Genomic DNA, 21,593 nt, shown 5'->3' with positions numbered 1-21,593 from the left:
AATTGGCCTTCGCGTCTGCTCTGCCATTTGATAAGATCATTGCTGATCTGATTGTGGCCTCACCTCCACTTTCTGGACTTGCCCTCCTGCCAACTTTGTAGACCTACCCTTGCCCCTTCTGTCTCTTGCCTGCATCCTTTCCTTTAGCAGTATCATCCAGCTATGAAGAGAGGCTGGTTATGCTGGGTTGTTGTCCTTAGAGCAGAGAAGGCTGAGGGGGGTGTTGATTGAGCTGTACTTTATTATGAGGGACATAGATAGGGTAGATAGGAAGGAGCTTTTCCCCTTAGTGGAGTGGTCAGTAATCAGCGGGCATAGATTTATGTTCAGGAGCCGAGACTTAGAGGGGATTTGACAGAGCTTTTTCACCCAGAGGGTGGTGGGAATCTGGAGCTCACTGCCTGAGAGGGTGGTAGAAGGGGAGCACTCACAATATTAAAGAAACATTTTGAAGAGCACTTGAAACACCACAGCCCACAAGGCTACGGACCTGGTAAATGGGATTAAAATAGATTGGTGCCTGATGGCCAATGCAGACAAGATGGGAGAAGAGTCTCTTTTTGTGCTATAAAACTCTATGGGGTGATCTTCCCAAAAACTTCTAAGTACTAAACGAGTTTGAAATTGGGAGAGAATCCATCCATTTTTTGGGTATGTTTCCAGATACAATCGTGTGGCACTTAGATAAAAAAAAGAGGCAATTGATTCTCACTTTTCAGGGGTGTGGACTCTATTCATACCAGGAAACCAGCTGCAGACTGCTAGAGAGCACTATTGCACATGCGTCCTAGTGCACTATGTACGATTGCGCCCCAGACTCACTAATATATTAGAATTAGGTCATGAATATTAAGACCAGCCTCAGACCCTTCCCGGGTGCAAGGCTGGCAGAATAGAGCTGGTAATATCACGAGTGGTGAGAAACCGAATGCAAACTCAATTTTGCCTCTAACGCGATCATACCAGCTAACCACACCGATCGTGATAAGCTAGTGAGATCACCCACTTTAGAGCTATGGAATCAGCTTTCATATCAATGCCGATGACACCAAATTCAGCCTCTACACAACCTCCCTCCACCTCTTTGCTCAAGATTTGGAGTTGTAAATCCCTCCAATTAAATGTGGGGGTAATTGTATTCAATCCCTCTCTCCTGATTCCATCCCTCTTGCTCGGCCAGTGTCTCAGGCTGAGGTCACATTGTTCACAGCCTTGGTGATCTGTTTGACCCTGTGCAGAGCTGCTAACCTCCTATCTTCCCCATCATGAAGGCAACTACTTCTGCTTTTGTAACATTCATCATCTTGGTATATCTGTCCTTTAAACGCTTCTGTCTGCCCTTTAACTCACTTGATGAAGGAGCAGCACTTTGAAAGCTCATGATTCCAAATAAACCTGTTGGACTTTGACCTGTTGTGAGACTTCTTACTGTCCCCACCCCGTCCAACACCAGCATCTCCACATCTTGAAACTCTTGTTTTTGCTTTTGCTGCTTCCTGACTTAACTATCCCAATGTTGTGCTCTATCCCTGGTAAGTTGCAGCTTGTTCAAAACTGTAGCCTTCTCCATACCATATCACAAATGCCTATTACCCCCGTCATCTATATCAGTCCCTAACCCTCACCACCTGCAACTGATTCCAGAACAAATCTCAGATTTAAAATTGTGTTAAAATTTCTTCATGGTCTTGAACTTCCCTAACTCTGGAACCTCCTCCAGTGTTCTAATCCTCTGTCCTCTCTATCCCTTGGACTCAGGTGTCTTGTACATTCTCTCCCCCACCCTTCAGCCCGTATTGACAGCTGTGTTTTCAGCCACTTTGGTCGCTATTTCTGGAATTCCCCTACAAAAACTCCTCCATCCCTTCATCTCTCACTTTTCAGAACGGCCTTAGATCTCATCACTTTAACTCAGTTTTCGGCCACACTCCCTAATCTGTCCTTTGGCTTGGCCACCTTTGTTTCCTTACACTTCTGTGAGATTCCTTGGGGCACTTTTCTGCATTAACATTACTGTAAAAATGCAGACTGAGATAATGCTTCCTGCTTTTGAGTGCAATCAATGTCTGAAACTAATCTTCTCCTCCAGGAGGGAAATGACAATCCTTTAAAAAGACTATAAAGTTCAAGAGGCTAATGTGGCTGACTACTTAATGGTTATAATGGCATTTTATGAATAATACAGGAAGCAAGGACCTATCTAAATATAATAAAACCCATTACTCTCGCAGCGTCAATGGTTAAGCTTTCAATAACGTTTAAATGCAGCTACCCTAGACATAGTGTGGATGGAATATGTTAGAGAATAGAGTGGGACAGAAAATCTGGATTTGACTGTAATCGCCTGTTTTCAGGCCTGCTTAATGTTATGTGATGGAGGGGAATGAAAGAATGTGCAGGTCAGTTATTAGGCTTGCAGTTATCTGAATGGCTTTGTTAGAATTTTGGGCAAGCGTAGGCCAGTGGCTAATCCCTGCATATCTTTGGCTGGATTAGTGTAGCTGTAACACTGTTGGTTCCATTAGATAGTGACAGTCATTTCTGGGGATTTGGAGGTCATTTTCAGTTTTCTTTTATGAAATAAGTGCCTTAATCTTCAGCTGACTTGTGATCCACGTTAGCCAACTCTGTAAAATTCATAGTCCTTGATATAGGCATCAGCACGTCTGGAAGTCCATGTAATATCTCCATCATTAAATTTATGCAACATCTCTATTTCAACAACTAAGCTACACTGCAGAATCTAGTGGAGTGCTGCCTTCCCCCGCCTTTTGTTTTTTCCTACTGCACCCTAATGATATTTCCCACAATGGAGGATCGAAGATCCCAAACAGAATTCCCAGGTTTCTGTTCATGGCAGCTCCCCAGACTTTCCCAACTTGCAAGGTTTTGCAGATGGAAGCTCAGATGACTTCTCAACACACTCCAGTTGTGTTTGTTCCTGTCAATTTAAAGAAACTATTTGGTCTTGCAAAACAAAATGGGCTATTATTTTATGCCAGAAGATTTGATCTCACAGATATAGGTTTGAGGTTGTTGACTGAACCAGGAAGGCAATGGCGAGCAGCAAATGTTGGTAATTTGATCAGTTGTTGGCATTAATGAACAGAGATGGAGAAAAAAGAATAAAGAATTAAAATTAGCTACTGAATTATACAGAGATAACAGTTCCTTGATAAATATTGTACTTTTGTTTCCATTGAAAGCAGAATTGGTTTTTATTTTTATGCACATTTGAAAACAGGACTCCAAAATTCCAGTCAGTTCAGGGTGACCGTGTCAAACAGTTTGTTTGTAAAAGGGTCAAGAATGATAGGCACAGATTTAAGGAGATTTGCAAAAGAAGCAAATGTGATGTGAGAAAGAAAATTTTCACACATCAAGTGATTGGGCAGCACGGTGGCACAGTGCTTAACACTGCTGCCTCACAGTGCCAGGGACCCTGTTTCGATTCCTGGTTTGGGTCACTATCGATGTGGACTCTGTATGTTCTCCCCATATTGATCATTCTTCCTGGAGAAACCACAATAACATACAATGAAAGCTCAAAAGTTCAGTGAAGACTTCTTATTTTCTCTGGGACTGAGTGTGCGGCGTGGTGGCACAGTGACTAGCACTGCTGCCTCACAGCGCCAGGGACCTGCGTTTGATTCCCAGCTTGGGCCACTGTCTGTGCGGAGTTTGCACGTTCTCCCTGTGTCTGCATGTGTTTCCTTCAGGTGCTCTGGTTTTCTCCCACAGTCCAAAACATGTGCTGGTTAGGTGCATTGGCCATGCTAAATTCTCCCTCAGTGTACCCAAACAGGTGTCAGAGTGTGGTGACTGGGGGATTTTCACAGTAACACCATTGCTGTGTTAATTTAAGCCTACTTGTGACAATAATAAATAAAGTTAAACTGAGGTCTGGAATGCGCTGCCTGAAAGTGTGGTGGAGGCAGGTTCAATTGTGCCATTCAAGAGATCATTAGATGATTACTTGAATAGAAACATCATGCAAGGATCACAGAATCCCTACAGTGCAGAAAGAGGCCATTCTGCCCATCGTGTCTGTACCAACTCCCTGAAAGGCCACCAGGCCAGGCCCACTACCGCCCCACCCACCCCATCCCCATAACCCCATGCATTTATCAGAGCTAATCCACCTAACCAGCACATCTTTGGATTGTGAGAGGAAACTGGAACAACCAGAGGAAACCCACGCAGACACAGGGAGAAGGTACAGACTCTGCATAGACTGTGACACAAGCCGGGAATTGAACCCGGGTCCCTGGCGCTGTGAGGCAGCAGTGCTAACCCCTGTGCTATTCCGTGAAGTTTCATTAATGTACCATCAATGACATAACCTCTTGAGATTGTCATTATATTCACAAATCCTTAACAAGTAAAGACAATCGAACAGCGCAGCCATGGGTGAAAGAACATGCAGTGCCACAAAACAAATGTGCATTGATTTACACCCGTTGCATCGAGATACCAAGAATAACCAAGTGAACTGCTGCGTGGCTGTGCTTCCTTAAAAGCAAGGAGGCTGCCAGTTTTAAATCAAGAGACAGAGCTGCATCTTCATTGTCACTCTCTTCTTGGTCTTGTCTGCTGGCCTCATGAGTGTCTGAAAAAAGAAACTGCACATGGGTAATATTGTGGTGACGGGGGGGGAAACACTAAGTGGTGCATGCTTACACCATCCGCAGCTTGCAAACCCGACATGTTGTCGCAGGTGTAGTGCCAAAGTTTGAGGTTTTTCTAAAATTTATTTATTAGCATCGCACGTAGGCTCATGTTAACACTACAGTGAAGTTACTATGAAAATACCTAGTCACCACATTCCAGCACCTGTTTGGATACATTGAGGGAGAATTTAGCAAGGCCAGTGCACCTAACCAGCATGTCTTAGGACTGTGGAAGGAGGAGACCAGAACCCCCAGAAGAAACCCATGCAGAAACGGGTAGAGCATGCAGATTCTGCACACACAGTGACCCAAGTCAGGAACTGAACCCAGATCCTTGGCACTGTGAGGCAGCGGTGCTAACCACCATGCCACCCTTGCCAGAGTTCTAGGAAAATGTGTTGTCCATATTATTTGTAAATCTTTTATTACATTGTTTTCTTATGTATTAATCATTTAAGTTCCCAAAACTCAGTAAATCTGCTTTTAAGTAAAAATATCAGTGCCCCCACTGACACCAAGCTCTTTCTCACCGCTCCCTCCAACGACCTTCCCCAGGCCCAATCCCCACCTCCTGCTCCAAATCTCCCTCTCAACAACCTACTCTAACCTCCTCCCCACCACTCCCCCAACCTTCCCAACACTTCCCTCTCTTCCCATCTCAACCCCGCACCTCCCTCACATCACTCCTCCAAAATCCCCAGCAATGGCACAGTAGCACAGAGCTGAGTGCTGCTGCTGCACAGCTCCAGGGACCTGGGTTCAATTCCCGGTTTGGGTCACTGTCTGGGTGAAGTTGGCATGTCCTCCCTGTGTCTGGGTGGGTTTCCTCCAGGTGATACAGTTTCCTCCCACAGTCCAAAGATGTGCGAATTAGGTGAATTGGCCATGCTAAATTGCCCCTGAGTGTCCCAGGATTTGTAGGTTTGAGGGATTAGCAAGGTAAGTGTGTGGAGTTGTGGGAATAGCGTCTTGGGTGGGATTGTTGTCATCGCAGATGTGATGGGCCAAATGGCCATCTTCCGCACTGCAGGGTGTCTATGAACAAGTGAAGTTGACCTGACAGACTGGCTGTGAAAAATCGGAACACTTAGCCTGAAAGTTCCATTTTTTTTTAAAGCTAGTCTGTTAGGTGCTGAGCTCTGGCTGCTCAGTTTGGATGATGAGTATTTAATACCACCTGGGTTCCCCTTTCCCTTGGTCTAGTTAAAGGTGCCGGAGCAGCGCTGCACCACTGCACTCCTGGATGATGTGAAAGTGGGGTGTGAGAAGGAAGATTATGTACAAGGATACAGTCATCTGTAATGCTTTCAGCCGTGCTGTAGACCACCACGTTAGCAATGGGCTGAACCAGTAGTAGCCAGCATAGACTTCCCCATGGGATTAGGACAACCAGAGCCCACCTCACCACTCTGATTAGTTCTTGCTGCTTCTGGTTGTGAACCACTTTGTCCTGAAAGATAGAGGGAGGTGTGTCAGTGAGTTTTGTGCAATTGCTTTGGCTCATGTCATTGTCATGATTTAATAACTGACAGTGTGTGTAACCTTCAAGGTGTACATTTTAGATATCAGGCCTGATTGATAAGAGATTGTTGATAAGTGAATGAAGGGGGTGCGATGGATTGAGAAGTTGATAAGATGTTGTATTTGAAGATGCTTTTGCTGACCTTAACAACTCATGGAGATCATTGAATTTGTTGCAGAACTCCAATCAGGTCCTCAGAGCATGACTCCTGACATAGGCCTCCATGACTATATATTCCCAGTGTTGTTTGATTATGAGGCTGGAGAGACTCCTGCACCCACCCACCTCCCCGCAGATAAAAGGATAGCCCTCTTTCTTTCCACCTCCTCCAACACTCCCAGCACGATGTCCAAAAACCTTGGACCCCACTTTCTCCCATGTTGTGCCATGCCTCACTCTCTTCCAGGTCAAACTCTCTCCAACCATGACTTGCAGCATCTTATCCAGCCTATATTGCACCTCTGCTCTGAAGAGAAGAGGGTCATTTCAAGTGGCCACCCACTGACAAGTCCAGCCAATGAACAATGCTGTTAACACTGGCCATGCACAGAGATCATTCAAATGTGCAGCCAGCACAGAGTTGCCATGCTGCTGTGTCGTAGTCACCAAACGTAAATTAATTACGCACAGAATCCACATACATGTTTTCGGGGGCTATCTAATTTAACTCATGTCGGCTATGCAAGTCCCAATCAGGAACCAGTTGATGTGGTTAGTAACCTGTTCACATCTGTGGCATCGGTTTGAAACCAATCCAAACTGAAAAGATACAAATAATCTTTCTCAGACGATTGGGAGGATCTTCTGCGAAATGACTCATTGAAGCATGGAATGGTTACAGCATGGAGCAAGGCCATTCAGCCTATTGAGTCCATGCTTGATTCCTGCAAGAATAGTGTAGCCAGTTCCACTCTTCTGCCCCTTCTCCAAAGTTCTGCAAATAATTCCCCTTCATGTATTCATCCAATTCTCTTTTGAAAACCCCATTTGAATCTGCCTCCACCATCCTCTCTGACAGTGCATTCCAGATTGTAACCACTTGCTGCATGAAAAAACATTTCCAGTGGGAGTCGCGACCCCACTTCGGGAAGCCCTGATCCAGACCCCTCATGATTTTGAACAGTTCTATTAAATCCCCTCTCCACCCTCTCTTCTTTAAGTAGGCTTGTCCCAGGATTGAAACTGAGACCTCTCTTATATCCCTTGACCAATGAGCCAATTTGTTTGGGGAAACAGCATTATAGGCCTGAATTTTCATCCTCAAGGTGGATAGTGGAAGTTGGAAAAATTCCCATTTCAGTCCACCCACCTCAGGGGAAAGATGCCATAAAGGCGGGATCATCATTGCCTGAAGAGGGGGGGGACATTGTGGAAAATAGGAGTCAGGTCAGCAAAGCTGGGAAAGAAGTCAGAGGAAGCCTCAAAGGCTGCCCAATGCTGACGTGGGATGTTTAAAAGATCTCATCAAGAGTAATGGATGTTTGAGCTGTCAGCCAAGAGTCATTATGTATGCTTAGCTGAGAGCCCAGATATCCATTATTCATGTTGAATCTGCTTTGCCTCAGAGAAAACATCGCTTGATTGACAGCTCAAGCCCTCTGATCTCTGTAGTCAATTTCACAATGTTCATTTACACTAAGTTAAATGGGTTCAATGATTTGTGGTTTTTGTTATTGATATTTCAAAGCATCTTGGATGGTTAATTCTTTCATTCCATGTTCTGAAGTGACTTCTTTTTTAACTGTGAAAAGTTACGAATGAATTACTATTTTCCACCTCCTACTTTCAATTTAGAGTTCATTGGTTCTACACAGTGTAAAGGGGGTCACTGGAGATGGAATTGCCACAGCTTAGCATAGGGGACCTGATGGGCCATGGGAGAATGTAAAGAGGCATAGCTGCATATTGGGGGTATGAGGGACCATGAGCTGTGGGTGAAGGGGCATAAGGTTAGCTTGGCATAAGGTTATGAAGAGGATTTTAAGAACTCGATTTTTAAAAGGTCCCATAATGTAGACTAGGCGTTCACAACTCCTCTGAGGGGTCATGAACTATTTTAAAAAGCCTAGCCCTACTCCATGAGAGGACATGTCTATCTCCGCACTGGAGCCAGTTAGTTCAGGAGTGCCAGGTGGGTGCTTTTGACAGGAACCAGCCCGTTTTCCTTTGAAGACACTTCCAAAAATCAGACAGCTTAGGAATCCTGAAATTGGGTCCTGTCCGCCATTTTTAAAAGGTTCCCGAGATACCCTGCCTCGGTAGAAATTCAGCCCGTAGTTAATTGTGTGTCAGAGTCATAGAGGTTTACAGCATGGAGACAGGCCCTTCAGCCCAACTTGTTGATGCTGCCCCTTTTTTTAACCACTAAGCTTGTTCCAATTGCCCATGTTTGGCCCATATCCCTCTATACCCATCTTAGCTATGTAACTGTCTAAATGCTTTTTAAAAGACAAAACTGTACCTCCTCTGCTACTACTTCTGACACCTGTTCCAGCCACACACCAGCCCCTGTGAAAAAATTGGCTCTCTGGACACTTTTGTATCTCTCCCCTCTCATCTTCAACATATGCCCTCTAGTTTTAGACCTTTGGGAAAAAGTAATGACTGATCAATGCCCCTCATTATTTTATAGACCTCTGTAAGATCACCCCTCTGCCTCTACACTCCAGAGAAAAAAGTCCCAGTCTATCCAGCCTCTCCTTATAACTTAAACTACCAAGTCCCAATAGCATCCTAGTAAATCTTCTCTGCACTCTTTCTAATTTAATAATATCCTTTCTATAATATGGTGACCAGAACTGTAGGGTGATCCTACATCTGAAAATTGGCTACAGCTTGACAAGATTGACATAACACCAGTGATTTCTTGAGAGACCTTAACGGGGAGGGAATGAAAAGATTCTGAGAAAGGCAAAGCCAGTCAGGCTAAGAGAATCCATTGGTTTCTTTTGACTCCATTCCAGCTTTTTGGGTGCCCAAACAGTTTGGTCAAATAGCAACCAACTCAGCAAGAATACATAGTCCAGAGGCCTCAACTCAAATAACGTTAGATTTAATTAACCAGCTATAAACATTATTTAATCATCATGAACCAGCACGCACACCCAACATTGTAGATTGCTCAACAGCATCTGATCGAATGCTGATGGGTTTAATCACGATCCATTTTAAACAAAAGATGCTATTTGCAAACTTACGAAGGAAAAATGGAGGAAAAATGCAAAGATCAGCATATTGATTGTATTTCAGATTGATCTCTTGTGCTCTCATGTTGGCTAAAAGCTGTGAATTGCAGAGCGCCCTATAATCTAATCTACAAGAATTAAACTGATTTAATATCTTGAAGAAGCAATCAATCCCAGAGAGTAGGGATTTGCCATTCCAGGGGCAAACTGCTTTAAATCCCTTAGGATATAGGGAAAGTTGATGTTATGGCAGATGCCAGAGAACTTGTTCCCTAACCTGGCACTCCCACTGGGGAGTAGTTCTTAAAGGTGTCTTGGCCTTGCAGTTTGTGATTTAAAATGATGTGGAAATCAAAAGCTGCAGCCTGGAATTTCCAAAGCAGGGCTGCAAGTGCAGCAACTCGCTGGAATTATCCAATTCTTGACATCAGTCCTCATCTCGGGTGCGACACTGTGACACAGTGGTTAACACTGCTGCCTCACAGCGCCAGGGACCTGGAGTTTGATTCTCGGCTTGGGTCACTGCCTGTGTGTAGTCTGTGCGTTCTCCCCATGTCTGCTTGGGTTTCCTCCCACAGTCCAAAAGACGTGCTGGTAAGGTGGATTGGCCATGCTAAATTCTTCCTCAGTGTACCCGAACAGGCACCGGAGTATGACAACTAGGGAATTTTCACAGTCACTTCATTGCAGTGTTAATGTAAGCCTACTTGTGACACTGATAAATAATAAATAAATCCTCATCTTGGGTGTGACAAAGATTTGTGCTTTTTTTAATTACATTTAATATTCACATTTTTTAAATATAAGAATATTTACCAAAGATGTGACTTTCCATCCCACATCCCTACTATCATCGTCTGAGCATCAATAACCTTTCATTAAAAGGCTAAAAGTGGAATATTATGGATGTTGGAGGTTGTAAATAAAAACAGAAAATGCTGGAAAAACTCAGCATCTGTGGAGACAGAAACAAAGGTAACGTTTCAAGTTCAATCTGACTCTTCTTTGAAACCCTTTTGTTTCCTTTAGGTTTTAAATCCAAAGAAAAGAGGGAAAAAGAAGAAGTATATCAATTCTGGAACGGTGAGTGCCAACAGCAAATAGAGCGCTGAAGCAGAGTGAGGTGGGGATCCGTGGGGGTAATGCAATAATGACGTGCTTTAAAAGCACTAAAAGAAGGCTTATAATAACAAAATTCTCCCTGCCCTGTTCGCGCTCCCTGTGGCTTCTCTTTCCACTGACTGTTACCTGAATCCATCAATCCCTTCCATGTCCACATTTTGTGCCTTTGGCGACATTGTCCACAGACGTGGAGTTAACTTTCAAACATAAGTTGGTGACATCCGCCTCTACCTCTCCCTCACTTCTCTTGACCTCACATGTGCTTCATGCCATCAGACAGTTTGTATAGATTTGGATGAGTTGGGTGTTCACCCAGTGTGGGGGAGATTAAAGCCTTTGTCATTGGCCACATAACAAACTCTACTCTCGAAGTCAGCTCCATCCCCTCCCCAGCCTGAAGCAAACCAATCACAATCTCAGCATACTATTCGACTTTCAAGTGAGCTTCTGATCCCAAATCACCTTCATCGCAAAGGCAATTGCTTCCACATCTATGAGAATGCTCACCTCCAAACTTAACACAGCTCATCTACTGACAAAACAAAACCATAGACTGTGCCTTTGTCACCTCAAAACTCGACTGCCCCAGTGTTCCCTGGTCAACCTTCCATCCAGAACCCTGCTGCCCACTCCTTATCCTGGAGCATACCTTGTGGTCTGCCCTGGCTGAACTACTTTGGTTCCCTGTCCCAAATCTTGCATTTAAAATCATCCTCTTCTGGTTTCAGTACCAACATGACCTTACTGCTCACAGTTGACATACTCTCATCCAGCCCTATAATCCTTATGAGATGGATGTGGGCGGGTGTTGCGAGGGAGGTGGTTGGTTGAGCAGAGGTAGTTAGAATGAAAGGAAACTTGTGTGGATATAAACACAAACATGAACCAGTTGGGCCAAATGGCCTGATTCTATGTTTTAGATTCTTATGGGCTGGATTCCCGCTCCCCCTCTCCTTCCTGCCGCACCCCCCCCAATCCCCCAGCTGCACAATTTCCAACAGTGAAGTCCCAGGACCTTCTGGCCCACCAATGTCTATGGGATTTTGTATGCCCCGTGACCTCCACCACCGGGGAATGAGCTGCAGAAGGTCACTGGCAGGACTGGAAAATCCCATCACTAGGAAGGGCTGGAAAATTTCGGCCAATGTAATTCTAAGGAATCTATATAAAATATAAATGCAAGTTGTTAAGCTAATGTTATATCCACCATTGCACTACACAAAACCACCATGTGAAGATTTGACAGATTTGGAAATTACTCAAGGGGGAATAAATGCTGAAAGAAGAGGATTTATTTTCTAGTAGAATTTTAGGGCATAGTAAACCTCCCACCTCCCCCCCGCCATCTCAGAACTATATTAACTTTCCACACTCATTTTGCGATATTTTTTAATCTACTGCAGTTCTATACTTCAAACCAATAGCAATTTCTGTCAGAAAGCTTTAAAATATTTTCAATATGAAAATAGTTCAATGAACTCCAATACTACTTTGTAAGATGAAACTTAAATGTACAGATTAATAATTGACACTGAAATGCCAAACAAACAAATTAGGCAGTCATCCACTATTGCAATCAATAGCAATTTCCAGCCTCCTTTGTTCTCTTGGACTTGTCAAGAGATTATGTGAAAATGTGATTAGCGAGAACAGGTTTACAGAGCTAAATGTTGTGATCTCTGGTTGAACTAATTGATTTTGACCAATCTGGGATTTACAATCTGTAATACTCTTTACTCCACACATATCCCTTGGTGGACACTCATCACTTTATGACAAAAAATGCAACCATCTTCCTGGCTATTTTACATTAACAATAGGAGCTCCACCACACTTAATAGTTTACAGAAGAGATATGCATTACACGACACACTTTAACATTTCAGCACACTTGGGTTGATTTTGCATAGTCTGCAAAACTAGGGAATGAGTGAAAACTAGTGAAAGAAGCTGACAACTTTCCAAATAGCAGACATCTCAAAACGACCCTGCATTTGACAAATGAAACTGAAATCAAATTGGGACATTGTAGTGAAATACACAATGTTGGAATTTTAACTTTAGCACAATCAAGACAAATCAACCGGTGGGGTGGGGATAATGTGGAGGGTTCCAATGACTGGAGGGGAGGGTGGATGGGGGTGGGGGCACAGGAGGGGAGGAATGCAGATGGTGAATGGAGGTCCAAAGGTGTTTATCAGTCTGATGGCAGTGGGAGACTGATGGTGCTTGAGGTGGCTAATGATGACCCAAGAGAGCAAATATTAGTCATGGGGTTGGAGATGGGGTGGGGGGGTTGGTCAGGGTCGGATTCTGGCAATGGAGAGGAGCAGACAGACCAGTAGGGAAGTTTATTGAATAGCTTGTTGGGCCGGGAGGGAACAATCCCATACCTCCTGGTCCTCAAGCTATGCGGTAAAGATACTTATTGTATGATTCTGCCCTTTTCTGTCTCCTTTCACCTACCCAATTTTTGGTGTCCTAGAAACATGGCAGTCGTGAGATAAAAATAGAATGACTATGAAAATGAATGAATAAAGGCAGGAAGCCTCAATATAATATTTAATTGACAAACTTGCTTCCTGTGATTAGATTTGTCACCTATCTGAAAGCAGCTAGATTGAGGCAGATTGGGCTCCAGTTGCAGAAGTTTTCTGTTTATGTATCTGGCAAGATCCCACATTGTCATTTTTTGGAATTGCGATTGAGTCCTTGGAGACTTATTTATTCAAGTTGATGTTCTATATTATCTAATTCTCCCCTCTCTAAAAAAGGTGCAATACTGCCCAGTTTAGTACCTTTCATTATATCATGGTGTGACACCAGTAGAAAACCAGCTTAGATTACCATTTAGGAGATTGCATTTGCTGTAAAATGAATGGGTTGAAAATCCTGATCTTCACATCCAAGTTCCTAATGCTCTGTCCCGGCACATAAGCACCTACATGAATTTTGGGAACATGGTTCCGTGCAGTCTTTTCCCTTATGGAATCAAAGGCGTGAAAGATCCAACATAATTCCACAATAAACCCATGTCACCAGGTGTAATAATACCATATAATGATGCTTCCTATGTTATTATCCTGTATTACTGCCAAAGCTGTTCATACTGACAGCTTATGTTTCTTTTCACTAGGTGACTCTCCTTTCTTTCAAAGTGGATTCCGATTTCACATTTTTGGATTACATTAAGGGCGGGTATGGATCAGCCATGTGCTTTATTATGTGGAGTGTTGAATGATCTATTGATTGAGTCTAAATTATTTTGTCAGTCACTGTAACTGTGCTGAACATCCCTGTTATTAATTCTCTTACAGAACTCAGTTAAATTTCACCGTGGCAATAGATTTCACTGCATCTAATGGTGAGTTTGGATGGGAAATTGAACTCATAATATTGTAGTTGTGTACTTTTCTTCATCCGTTTATGTGTAAGGCCTGAATTTATTACCCACCCTTAAATTTGCCTTGAGAAGGTGGCAGTGAGCTGCCTTCTTGGAAGTAATTGAGTGGCTTGCTAGACCATTTAGAGGGCAGTTAAGAGTCAACTACATTGCTGAGGATGTGGAATCACATGTAAACCAGACCAGGCAAAGAGAACAGATTTCCTTACCTAGAAGCCATTAGTGGTCCAATGAGATTCTATAAGAACCTGGTCATTTCCTGTTAAGAGAGAATAGAAGAAGAACATTAGAGCGCAGTACAGGCCCTTCGGCCCTTGATGTTGCGCCAACCAGTGGAACAAATCTAATGACCCTCTAACCTAAACTATTCCAATGTTATCCATATGCCTATCCACTGACCATTTGAACGCCCTTAAAGTTGGCGAGTCCACAACTGCTGCAGGCAGGGCATTCCACGCCCTTACTACCCTCTGAGTAAAGAACCTACCTCTGACATCCATCCTATAATTATCACCACTCAGTTTAAAGCTATGTCCCCTCATGTTAGCCATCACCATCCGAAGAAAAAGGCTCTCACTGTCCACCCTATCTAACCCCCCTGATCATCTTGTATGCCTCAATTAGGTCACCTCTTAACCTTCTCTCTAACGAAAATAACCTCAAGTCCCTCAGCCTTTCGTCATAAGACCTTCCCACCATACCAGGTAACATCCTGGTAAACCTTCTCTGCACCCTTTCCAATGCTTCCACATCTTTCTTGTAATGCAGCGACCAGAACTGTACGCAATACTCCAAGTGCGGCCGCACCAGAATTTTGTACAGTTGCAACATGACCTCACGGCTCCGAAATTCAATCCCTCTACCAATAAAAGCTAACACACCATACGCCTTCTTAACAACCTTGGTGCCAACTTTCAGGGATCTATGCACATGTACACCGAGATCTCTCTGCTCATCGAAACTACTAAGAGTCCTTCCATTAGCCCTATATTCTGTACTCCTGTTACTCTTTCCAAAGTGAATCACCTCACACTTTTCCGCATTAAACTCCATTTGCCACCTCTCAGCCCAGCTCTGCAGCTTATCTATGTCCCTCTGCAAACTGTATCATCCATCCTCACTGTCTACAACTCCTCCAACTTTGGTGTCGTCAGCAAATTTACTAACCCATCCTTCTACACCCTCATCTAGGTCATTTATAAAAATGACGAACAGCAGTGGCCCCAAAACAGGTCGCTGAGGCACACCTGGGGTCGGTTTAGCTCAACTGCCTGGATGGCTAGCTAGTGATGTAGAGCTAACACCAACAGCGTGAGTTCAATTCCCACACTGACTGAGGTTATTCACAGAGGCCTGCTCTCTCAACCTTGCCCCTCCCCTCAGCCTATGGTCACCTGGGACTTTGGTGACTTTCTGGATAATTATTCACAATTTATTTAGTTAAAAGATTCTGTCATGGATCTGAATTTGTGTTCCCAGATAATTAGTTCAGGCCTAAGAATGACTAGTCCGGTAACATTACTATAAAACTACTGTACCACCAAGGTTACAGATATCAGAGGGGAGTAATTACATGATATAATCAAATACAGAAATGATACGCTTCATTAAACAAGTTTATGAGAAGAGGAATAAAACCACAATATTCATTTTGTGCCCAGCAATAAAACTGTAAAATGCACTTTTTTTATCTAAAGTAATTGGCTTAATTGATATATAACATTTACTGTGGTCTAATGGTTAGCACTGCGGCCTCACAGGCACCTGGGTTCAATTCTGGCCAAGGGTCACTGTCTGTATGGAGATTGTGCATTCTCCCATATCTGCGTGGGTTTCCTCTGGGTGCTTCAGTTTCCTCCCACAGTCCAAAGATATGCGGGTTATATTAATTGGCCATACTAAACTGAACCTAGTGTCAGGGGTATTAGCAGGATAAATGAGGGTTACAGGAATAGGGCCAGGGTGGGATTGTGGTTGGTACAGACTCGATGGACTGAATGGCTCCTTCTGTACTGTGGGGAATTCTATGATTCTATGATGATTTATGCAATGAAAACAGAAAGTGCTGGAAAAACTCAGCAGCTATGGCAGCATTTACGGAGAGAGAAACAGAGCTAACATTTTGAGTTGCCGGCGTTGGACTTGGGTAGGCACAGTAAGTAGTCTCACAACAACGGGTTAAAGTCCAACAGGTTTATTTGGTAGCACGAGTTTTCAGAGCATTGCCCCTTCATCAGGTGCAAGGGCAATGCTCCGAAAGCTCATGCTCCCAAATAAAACTGTTGGACTTTACCCTGGTGTTGTGAGACAACTTACTGTGCCTCACATTTTGCATCAGAGCTCTGAAGAATAGTCAGACACACTTGAAACATTAACTGTTTATCTCCGCAGATGCTTCAAGACCTGCTGAGCTTTTGCAGCATTTTCCGTTTTTATTTCCGATTTCCAACATCCACAGTATTTTGTTTCTATTTTAACATTGATACGCAGTGTTCAACTTATTAAAGTTACGTTGTGTATATGCACACATGTTATTGCCACACGATATATGTCCTTGCTTCATGTAGAATGAGCTATTTGGCATGGTCCGTTTGCAGAACTGCGGGTGTTCCATCAGTACCTGCAGCTCAACCGTTCAGGAAAGCAGCTCACCACCACCTTCTCAAGGGCAATCAGTGTTGGGCAATAAATGCTGGCCTATGCCGTTACACCCACATCTCATGAAAGAATTTAAAAAATGACATGTTTTTCTCCTCTTGCAGGAAACCCTTCACAGCCGACTTCCCTTCACTACATGAACCCATATCAAATGAATGCGTATGCCATGGCATTAAAAGCAGTGGGAGAGATCATTCAGGACTATGACAGTGACAAGCTCTTTCCAGCACTAGGATTTGGAGCTAAGCTACCGCCAGATGGGAAAGTATCCCATGAGTTTCCACTGGTAGGTAAATGATATACTGGAGAGCAACAGTAATGAAATGCCATGTGATCTGGGGATACTTTAGCACATATTTTAACATCCTGGGGGTTACCAGTGACTGAACTAGCCATATAAAAATTGTGGCTACATAGAATACGCTCCCCTTGCCTGGATAAGAGAAGCTCCAACAACACTGAAGAAACTTGACGCCATCCAGGACAAAACAGCTGCTTGATTGGCACCCCATCCACAAACATTCACTCCCTCCACCATCGATGAAAAATGCACTTCAGGAATTCTCCAAGGCTACTTAGGCAACACCTTCCAAATCCCCAACCATTACCATCTAGAAGCACAAGGGCAGCAGATGCATGGGAACATCACCCCTCAGAGGTTCCCCTTCAAATCACTCACAATCCTGACATGGAAATATATCGCTTTTCCTTCACTGCCACTGGGTCAAAATCTTCGACTCCCTCCCTAACAGCACTGTGGGTATACCTACACCACATGGATTGCAGTAATTCAAGAAGACAGCTCACCACCATCTTCTAAAGGGCAATTAGGGAAGGGCAATGAATGCTGGTCTCTACAGTGACACCCACATCCAGTGATTGAATTAAAAAAAAGACAAAGTCCTCTGAAAACCCAAGTCAGCCTGCCCTTCCTCATTGAAGTTGCTTTTCACCATTTAATGAAAGAAAAAGAGTTTTTTTGTTGCATCTTGTTCTGAGTGAATAGGACTATTGGGAGTGCGAGGGAGGGAGTGGGGGACAATTTCAATCTAGAATGCCCAACAGGAAATTGGCAAAATCGAGTCTAATATTAATTTTGCACCTTGCTTGGTTTAATTTTCCTTGAAGACATGGAGAGTGCCATTCGCCAGGATGTAAAATCTGCTTCCTTCCCATGGATTTCTCAAGTGCCAGTTTCAGCGAAAGCTAATCCCAAATTTCCCAAGGGAGGACTGGACTCTCCTGGCAGGAGTACAATTGCGCATGTACAATTTAATAAGTCGTTACGAGGTATATTTTCTCTGACACACATTGGTTCAATTATAAGGGAAGTTGTTTCCCCTGGCCAGTGAAACTAGAACTAGGGCGCATGGTCTCAAAATAAGGGGGAGCTGATTTAGGGCTGGGTTGAGGAGGAGCTTCTTCACCCAAAGGGTTGTGAATCTGTGGAATTCCCTGCCCAGTGACACAGTTGAGGCTACCTCATTGAATGTTTTTAAGGCAAGGATAGATAAATATTTGATCAGTAAAGGAATTAAGGGTTATGGTGAGTGGATCAGGTAAGTGGACCTGAGTCCACAAAAAGATCAGCCATGATCTTATTGAATGACGGAGCAGGCTCAAGGGGCCAGATGGCCTACTCCTGCTCCTAGTTCTTATGTTCTTATTATGTCTTTATACCCACAATTTTATTGACGTGTTAACCCCACTATGGGCTTCAAATTGCAACGGTGACCCAGGCTCAGGCACAATCTGCTCCATTCATCCTGCTGCTCCTTCCAGAGGTTGGAGCATCGAGATCTGAGAAACCACAGTCTTACAGCTAAAAAAACTCCTTTTTTTTTAAAGTAGAATATTAAGTTTAGCTCAGATCAGCTCATTCTCTTATTCTGGGTTAAATTCACTGACATTTGTAGATCCTTTCTTTTAAAATCCAGTGGCTATTATATAGCTATTGGTAACACAATGGGGCAAGATTTCCTCATTGTGCAATCATTAGCAAAATCATTGCCTATTTTTGTACAGATTTAGTTACATTCAGCACGCAGAGGGGAGCTGTCCCGAGCTTCACTGATATTCACAATGGTCACAATTGCCACTATCTGGCACAGCAGCAGAATCTCAATCCATTTTTCCGGACAATGACTGAATAGCTAATGATCCATCTCATTTCTGCTGGAATTTAACCCAGTCACATTGCGTTAAAGAGAGCTCAAGGGAGTTACATGATGGACAGGTCAGCAAAGAACATGCAAACTCCACGCAAACAGTCGCCCGAGGCCAGAATCGAACCGGGCTGTCTAGCACTGTGAGGCAGCTGTGCTAACCACTGTGGCACCCTGGTGAAGATTCGCCCGGATTTGGAACGTTAGCTCTGTTCTCTCTCCACAGAGGCTATGAGACCTGCTGAGTTTTTCCAATATTTCCTGTTTTTGTTTCAAATTCCAGCATTCACAGTAATTTGCTTTCATTGTCAGATCTATACTGCTCTCCACTGGTGCCAATTAACAACTTGTATCAAGAGTGAATAAAGACATTCCTTGGCATGGACACTGAGCAGAACGGCACCTTAAATTACCAATTAATCAGAGTTGGAGATAAAAAAATATTCAGATTAACAGTTGGGAAAACCTCTCATAGAATCACTACAGTGCAGAAGGAGGCCATTTGGCTCATCGAGCCTGCACCAACAATGATCCCATCCAGGCCCTATCCCCACAGTCCTACATATTTACCCTCCTAATCTCCCTGTTACTAAAGGGCAATTCAGCATGGCCAATCAACTTTGGAGTGTGGGAGGAAACCAGAGCACCCAGAGGAATCCCACACAGACACAGAGAGGGTGTGCAGACTCCACACGTACAGTGACTCGAGGTCGGAATCAAACTGGCTCCCTGGCGCTGTGAGGCAGCAGTGCTAACCACTGTGCCACCGTGCCACCCAAGGAAACAGAAATCCTGAGGAAACAGAATCTCAAATAATGTTCCACTAACAGGTACAGAATTACTACATTTACAATTAATGCAACTGAACTGAGAGTGACTGCCCCTGCCATCAAGGCAGTGTTTGATGGAGTATGGCATCAAGAAACCTCAGCAAAACTGGAATCAACTGGAATCGGGGATAAAACCCTTCACTGGTTGAAATGATACCTTGCGCAAAGGAAAGTGGTTGTGGTTGTTTGAGGAAAACTATCTCAATCCTGAGACATCACTGCAAGAGTTCCTTAGGGCAATGTCCTAGGCCCAACCATCTTCAGCTGTGACCTTTCCCCCTTTATAAAGTCAGAAGTGTGATGTTCACTGATGATTGCACAACGTTCAGCACCATTTGCAACTCCGTAAATACTGAAGCAGTCTGTACCATATACAACAAGGCCTGGTCAACATTAGGCTTGGGCCAATAAGTGGCAAGTGACATTCAAGCCATGCAAGTGCCAGGCAGAGGCCATCTTCAACAAAACAAGAGAGAATCCTAACAGCCCTTTGACAATCAGTGGCATTACCATTGCTGAATCCCCCACTATCAACATCCTGAGGGTTAGCATTGAGCAGAAACTGAACTGGATCAGCTATATAAATACTGTCACTGTAAGACCTTGTTGGAGGCTTGGAATTCTGTGGAGAATAACTCATCGCCTGACTCCCCAAAGTTTGTTCTCCATCTACAAGACACAAATCAGCAGTGTGATAGAATTCTCTCCATTTTGTCTGGATGGGTGCAGCTCCAATTACATTCGAGACACTCAACACCATCTAGGATAGAGCAGCCTGCTTGATTGGCAAAATATCAATCATCTCCAGCCACTCACTCCACCACTGATGCATAGTGGCGGTAGTGTGTACTATCTACAAGATGCACTGCAGCAACTCACCAAAGCTCCTTCCGCATCTTTCAAACCCGCAAGAACTACCACCTAGAAAGATATGGGCAGCAGATATCTGCCACCTGCAAGTTCCTTCCAACAACACACTATCCTGACTTTGATTTGATTTGATTTATTATTGTCACATGTATTGGCATACAGTGAAAAGTATTGTTTCTTGTACACTATACAGGCAAGCATACCAGAGAAGGAAACGAGAGTGCAGAATGTAGTTTTGCAGTTATAGCTAGGGTGTAGAGAAAGATCAACTTAATGCAAGTCTGATGGCAGCAGGGAAGAAGCTTGTGTTGGTTGGTACGTGACTTCAGACTTTTATATCTTTTTCCTGACAGAAGAAGATGAAAGAGAGAATGTCCGGGGTGGGTGGGGTGGTGGGGTGGGGGTTTGCTGGCGGTCCTTAATTATGCTGGCTGCTTGACTGAGGCAGTGTAAAGTTTAGACAGAGTCAATAGATGATAAGTTAGTTTGCATGATGGATTGGCTACATTCACAACCTTTTGTAATTTCTTGCGGTCTTGTTCAGAGCAGGAGCCATACCAAGCTGTGATACAACCAGAATGAATGCTTTCTATGGCGCATCTGTAAACGTTGGTGAGAGTTGTAGCTGACATACCAAATTTCCTTAGTCTTCTGAGAAAGTAAAGGCATTGGTGGGCTTTCTTTACTATAGTGTCGGCATGGAGGGATCAGGACAGATTGTTGGTGATCTGGACACCTAAAAGCTGGAAGTTCTCGACCATTTCTACTTCGTCCCCATTGATGTAGATAGGGGCATGTCCTTCACTACGCTTCCTGAATCTGATGACTTTGGAAATATGTCGCTGTTCCTTTCCTGTTGCTGTGTCAACATCCTGGAATTCTCTCCCTAACAATCTGTACCTACACCATGTGGGCTTCAGCTATCCAAGAAGATACCACCACCTTCATAAAGGCAGAACGGTGGCACAGTGGTTAGCACTGCTGCTTCACAGCACCAAGGACCCAGGTTCGATTCCGCACTGGGTGACTCCCTGTGTCTGTATGGGTTTCGTCTGGGTCCCCTGGTTTCCTTCCAGGGTTCAAAGACATGAAGGTTAGGTGGATTGGCCATGCAGAATTGCCCCTTAGTGTCTCAAGATGTATAGATTGGAGGATTAGCGGGGCAAAT

The 21,593-nt window shown here is 43.9% G+C and overlaps 1 protein-coding gene across 1 annotated transcript in view; it reads left to right on the top strand.

Moving 5' to 3' along the window:
- Positions 1–21,593, top strand: part of LOC145335908 (copine-9-like) — a 374,645-nt gene that overhangs the window by 308,540 nt on the left and 44,512 nt on the right. The window contains exons 12-15 of the mRNA XM_080181645.1: positions 10,407–10,460; positions 13,636–13,697; positions 13,817–13,863; positions 16,665–16,846. Of these exons, the coding sequence (XP_080037771.1) occupies positions 10,407–10,460; positions 13,636–13,697; positions 13,817–13,863; positions 16,665–16,846 (345 nt within the window). The remainder of the gene's footprint in view (positions 1–10,406; positions 10,461–13,635; positions 13,698–13,816; positions 13,864–16,664; positions 16,847–21,593) is intronic.

The sequence above is a fragment of the Carcharhinus amblyrhynchos genome, chromosome 3, assembly GCF_965287045.1.
Source record: "Carcharhinus amblyrhynchos chromosome 3, sCarAmb.v2.hapA, whole genome shotgun sequence".
NCBI classification, from domain to species: Eukaryota; Metazoa; Chordata; class Chondrichthyes; order Carcharhiniformes; family Carcharhinidae; genus Carcharhinus; species Carcharhinus amblyrhynchos.
This window is presented reverse-complemented; position numbering and strand designations above follow the sequence as displayed.